We start from the raw sequence: 5825 nt of genomic DNA on the forward strand, positions 1-5825 counted from the left end.
AAGTATTGCCTGTTTCTCCATTTCTTCACCAGTATTACCTGTTACCAATTTCTTTTTTTTTTTTTTGATCTTTGCTAATCTTAGGGGAGAAATGTGGCATCTCACTGTAATTTTCTGTGTGGCAATATTTTCATGTTTTAAGATACTTGTTTACTAGTGATCATTTGCCCACCTTTCTTTTGACCTATTGGCCTCATTGATTTGTGGACACTCTTTACATATGAAGGCAATCAGTCCCTTGTCAGCCATTTGCAAATTGAACTATGTTGTCGATCTCCCCGTGTGTTTTACAGGTAGGAAGCTCAGCCAGTGAATGTCTTAAAATCAGTCTGGGGAATAAGTAGTCTTTCACTTAAAGTGAAGGAGGGGACTGGTCACAAGTCACGAAATGACAGAAACTGGTGGGAGAGGACACTGGGCGTGCTCCAGGAGCCTTGGCAGCTGGAAACTGGCATTGGTCTCAGAGCAAGAACTCTTCGTCAGAACTTTCTGCCCCTGCCTCCCGCGGTCAGTACTCAAGATTGTCGTGAGACCGCAGCTACTGGCCAAACTTCAGTCACATTCCTGCCCTGATAATGAGCCCCAGAAGTGTCGGTGGGTGCCAACAGGAAGGAAGGGTGGTGACGGCCAGCCACAAGAGGACAGGTGTCTGCTGGCAGAAAGTCTCAGTCGCAGAGGTGGCAGGGAGAGGCATGTGGTTCTTCCAGGCTGCTACATGGGCCACTCTTCCTCACCGCCGGTGGGGGACCCGTCGGTGAGAAGGTCCCTGGTCCCGTCTGAGGTTGCCCGCGCACATGCCCGCTTGCTCTCCTGCTGGAAGAGCTCCTCTCTTCCCTAATTGGCAAGAACCCATAGGTGATGGACAGAAAAGCCTGTGTCCTGTTGGTTGCAGATACTTTCCGGTTCGTCATTGGTCTATCAGACAGGTTTATGGTATTTCAACACAAACAAGAAACAAAAATGCACAAAAACTTGTAACTCTGGACACACAGGAAGTTAGAAAAATAGTTGAGTCCCAGGTGCCCTTCACGCAGCTTACATCTTCCCTAACCGCAGTCCATTGTCAAAATCAGGAAACTGACAAGACCACAATGCAATTAACCAGACCGTATACCCGGAGTGGATTTTATCAGCTTTTACATGTGCTCACTGGTGAGCCGGTGTACCTGTCTTTTCTTTTTTGTCGCCTGTACAGATTCCTTTCACCAACACCCCGATCATAATAGAAAACTGTTGACTGTCCAGAAAGGAGCTCCTCTGTGCATCCCTGTGATGTCCACCCTGTTTATGGTGTTCTGAACAGAGAGACAGATGTCTGCCGTTGATATTTGTGTCATCCAATGGCTTCCTTAAGGATTGCTACATTTCATGTCATGATTAAAAAGGATCTCTGGAATAATTTTTTTTTCTTTTCATCTCTCCAGTTCGATTTTTTTTTTTAGGCAAAAAGGAAAAACATGCACATGCAAACCTGCCTCTCTTCAGTAGGACTCTCAAACAGGTCACCACTGAAGTATCTTGTTAGCAACCGCACTTGGCCGCTAATTGAATCCTTCCTAGCGATGGGCTGAATGTCAAACACGGCAGGGGAGGTAACGGGAAAGGCATCAACAGAATTGTGCTGTGTAGACCACAGAAAGAGTAGACTGTGATCATCTGGTTTGTAGAGCCATTTCTAAAAGGTCCAGAGCAGACAGCTGCAAGGAGAAAGAAATTTCTTCATGCAAATAGGTATCCTGAGTTAGGACAGGCTGCCTGTAGCTGGAGGGCTGGAGGCTGGGTTATCTGCCGGAGCTGTCAGCCTGCTCAAAGATCCTCCAGACCTCCCTGAGGTTGGCCTTCACCTCCTGTGTCTGAGGCCCTGAAAGTTTGCAATAGAGCTCAGCTTAGGGGTAACCTGTAAGATTTTCTTTCTGGATTCTGTTCTTTCAAGTCAGGAAGGAATAGGGAAACAAATCTAATTCTGGACACTCCGGGCCTCGCCGCTGTGGTGTTTTCTCGAAAACTTAAGCGATCTGTGACCAAAACAATTGGGGGGTGGGGGGGGAAGCTAGGATTTGGAGTCCTTGTAAAAATGTCACCTGCATGTCCTCAGTTGAGTATCCTGACAACCCCATGAGGTAGGGACTGTTTTCGTTTTCGTTTATTTATGTATTTATTTTAAAGTTTAATGTTTTATTTATTTCTGAGAGAGAGAGAGACAGCGTGAGCAGGGGAGGGTGGCAGAGAGAGAGGGAGGCACAGAATTGGAAACAGGCTCCAGGCTCTGACCTGAGCTGTCAGCACAGAGCCTGATGCGGGGCTCGAACCCACGAACCGTGAGATCATGACCTGAGCCAAAGTCGGACACTTAACCGACTGAGCCACCCAGATGCCCCTTTTTTAGTTTATTTTGAAACAACCTTAGGCTGACGGAAAAGCTGCAGAAATAGCACAGAGTTCCTAGATGCCCCCAACCCAGCTTCCTCTCATGTGAACATCTTAGGTAACCGTGGTTCCATCAGGTCATCGAAGCCAGGAAATTAGCTTCAACACAATCCTAGTATCTAACGTATAGAGGGCATTTCTCTGGTCCAGGATTGTCATGGACCCAACGGGTCCCTCCAAACTTCACATGGTGAACGCTAATGGCCAAGGTGATGCTGTTAGGAGGCAGGGCCTCCAGGAGGCATTAAGTCATGAGGGTGGAGCCCCCACCAATGAGATGAGTGCCCTCCTAAGAGAGTCCCCAGAGAGTGCCCTGCCCCTTCCACCTGGTGAGGACCATGAGATCTCGAGCACCGGGCTGCCTGTGAACTGGGAGGTGGGCCTCACCAGACGCCAAAGCTACCGTTGCCTTGAACTTGAACTTCCAGCCTCCAGAACCATTAGAGATAAGCGTGTGTTTATTTACGAGCAGCCAGTCTGTGGCGTGTTCGTTAAAACAGACCGAACGAAGATAAGGAGGCGATCCAGTAGCCCATGTTGTGTTTTGCCGTCTTGGTCTCCCCATCCTGCGATGGCTCCTAGGCCTTTGTCTCTCATGGTAGTTTTTAGGAATACTGCCCATTTATCTTGCGGAGTGTCCCTCAGCTTAGGATTTTGTCTGATATTTGCTTATGATTAGACTGAAGTCATGCATTTGCGGCAGGAAGTCGAGAAGACCCACTGAAAATTCCCTTCTCACTGCATCCTGTGAGCGGCTCAATGTTGCTGCCTCATTGNAAGCTAGGATTTGGAGTCCTTGTAAAAATGTCACCTGCATGTCCTCAGTTGAGTATCCTGACAACCCCATGAGGTAGGGACTGTTTTCGTTTTCGTTTATTTATGTATTTATTTTAAAGTTTAATGTTTTATTTATTTCTGAGAGAGAGAGAGACAGCGTGAGCAGGGGAGGGTGGCAGAGAGAGAGGGAGGCACAGAATTGGAAACAGGCTCCAGGCTCTGACCTGAGCTGTCAGCACAGAGCCTGATGCGGGGCTCGAACCCACGAACCGTGAGATCATGACCTGAGCCAAAGTCGGACACTTAACCGACTGAGCCACCCAGATGCCCCTTTTTTAGTTTATTTTGAAACAACCTTAGGCTGACGGAAAAGCTGCAGAAATAGCACAGAGTTCCTAGATGCCCCCAACCCAGCTTCCTCTCATGTGAACATCTTAGGTAACCGTGGTTCCATCAGGTCATCGAAGCCAGGAAATTAGCTTCAACACAATCCTAGTATCTAACGTATAGAGGGCATTTCTCTGGTCCAGGATTGTCATGGACCCAACGGGTCCCTCCAAACTTCACATGGTGAACGCTAATGGCCAAGGTGATGCTGTTAGGAGGCAGGGCCTCCAGGAGGCATTAAGTCATGAGGGTGGAGCCCCCACCAATGAGATGAGTGCCCTCCTAAGAGAGTCCCCAGAGAGTGCCCTGCCCCTTCCACCTGGTGAGGACCATGAGATCTCGAGCACCGGGCTGCCTGTGAACTGGGAGGTGGGCCTCACCAGACGCCAAAGCTACCGTTGCCTTGAACTTGAACTTCCAGCCTCCAGAACCATTAGAGATAAGCGTGTGTTTATTTACGAGCAGCCAGTCTGTGGCGTGTTCGTTAAAACAGACCGAACGAAGATAAGGAGGCGATCCAGTAGCCCATGTTGTGTTTTGCCGTCTTGGTCTCCCCATCCTGCGATGGCTCCTAGGCCTTTGTCTCTCATGGTAGTTTTTAGGAATACTGCCCATTTATCTTGCGGAGTGTCCCTCAGCTTAGGATTTTGTCTGATATTTGCTTATGATTAGACTGAAGTCATGCATTTGCGGCAGGAAGTCGAGAAGACCCACTGAAAATTCCCTTCTCACTGCATCCTGTGAGCGGCTCAATGTTGCTGCCTCATTGGCGACGTTAACTTTGATCACTGGGCTAAATAAAGATCGTGTCTTCATTGTAAAAATCACCATTTTCCCCTTTATAACTAATACCTATCTGGGAGGAGGAATACTTTGAGACCATAGAAATAACCTGTTTCTCATACTTTCGCCCACTAATTTTTAGATCTGTTAACCTTAAGAAATAAAAGTTACTTTACCAGTAAAAACAGGAATGGCAGATAATTGCAACGTGGGACAGGCAACCTATAGCAAAACCACAGGGAAATCTGCAGAACGAGGGTGAGGAATATTATTTTACAGAACACCGAGGAACTTTCTGGAAGAAGCTGTTCTAAATAAAAAGTCCACGGCCCTACCTTGGCGGTGCCAGGTGTGATGGCTTCTCATTGGCTGAGCCGTGACTGTCTCTCATTGGCTGGGCTGTGGCTGTCTCTCATTGGCTGAGCCGTGACTGTGTCTCATTGGCTGGGCTGTGGCTGTCTCTCATTGGCTGGGCTGTTGCGGGGCAGGGGGAAAACTTCCTCTTGCTGGGCCTGTGCAGTAGCGCTAACACACTGCGGACTTGCAAGGCGCCGGACTTCCTGCTTGGCCTCCAATTGACCAGAAATCCTAGGGTGCAGGGCTTTCCCTGCCGGCCTCCCCGTTCCATTCTAAATGAGGTTTCCCTTTATTAAATTTCAGATCCACCTAGAGATCTTGGCTGCAACAATTATGAGGTATTTACCCAGTGGTCATCGTCCATTTCCCTCGTTCCGTCTACACTTAGGAACTGGAAGAGCCCTAGGGTAGGTCACGAGGCTAGGAACTGAGGCAGGAAGGGAGTTTAGGACCACTTCCCCCCAGGGACCAACCCTGGAAGTCCAAGCCCCGCCCCAACATGGCGGCCAAATCCGGAAAGGGGGCGGAGCGCGCCCGGTCACGGGGCCGCGCCGACGCCGACGTGGCCTCCGGCGGTCGCCCCACGTGTCCCTTGCCGCGTCCCGTCGCCACCCTGCCCTGCGGATCCGATCCCAAGATGGCGGCGCCCAGCAAAAGGAGGAGCGGCGAAGGCGCGAGCTTGTGGGCTGCGTTGCTCCTGGCGGCTGTGGCGTTGAGGCCGGGGGAGGCCGTGTCCGAGCCCACGACGGTGGCGTTTGACGTGAGACCCGGCGGCGTCGTGCACTCTTTCTCCCAGAACGTGGGCCCGGGGGTACGTGTCACTGCCGCCCCCGGGGCTTGGACGGTGGCGCCGGTGGGGGCGGGTCCTGAGAAGGGGGCAAGGACCGCCAGGGGCGGGGCCTGATGGGGGGCGGGGCTNGGCGTTTGACGTGAGACCCGGCGGCGTCGTGCACTCTTTCTCCCAGAACGTGGGCCCGGGGGTACGTGTCACTGCCGCCCCCGGGGCTTGGACGGTGGCGCCGGTGGGGGCGGGTCCTGAGAAGGGGGCAAGGACCGCCAGGGGCGGGGCCTGATTGGGGGCGGGGCTCGGAGGC

General features: G+C 51.2%; 1 protein-coding gene across 1 annotated transcript in view; it reads left to right on the plus strand.

Moving 5' to 3' along the window:
• The first annotated feature begins 5332 nt into the window (after positions 1-5332).
• The window catches only part of MYDGF (myeloid derived growth factor), a 15338-nt gene continuing 14845 nt past the window's right edge, over positions 5333-5825 (plus strand). Inside the window, exon 1 of the mRNA XM_077781090.1 lies at positions 5333-5542. Coding sequence (XP_077637216.1) covers positions 5369-5542 — 174 coding nt within the window. The 5' untranslated portion in view covers positions 5333-5368. The remainder of the gene's footprint in view (positions 5543-5825) is intronic.

The sequence above is a fragment of the Crocuta crocuta genome, unplaced genomic scaffold, assembly GCF_008692635.1.
Source record: "Crocuta crocuta isolate KB4526 unplaced genomic scaffold, BGI_CrCroc_1.0 scaffold110, whole genome shotgun sequence".
NCBI classification, from domain to species: domain Eukaryota; kingdom Metazoa; phylum Chordata; class Mammalia; order Carnivora; family Hyaenidae; genus Crocuta; species Crocuta crocuta.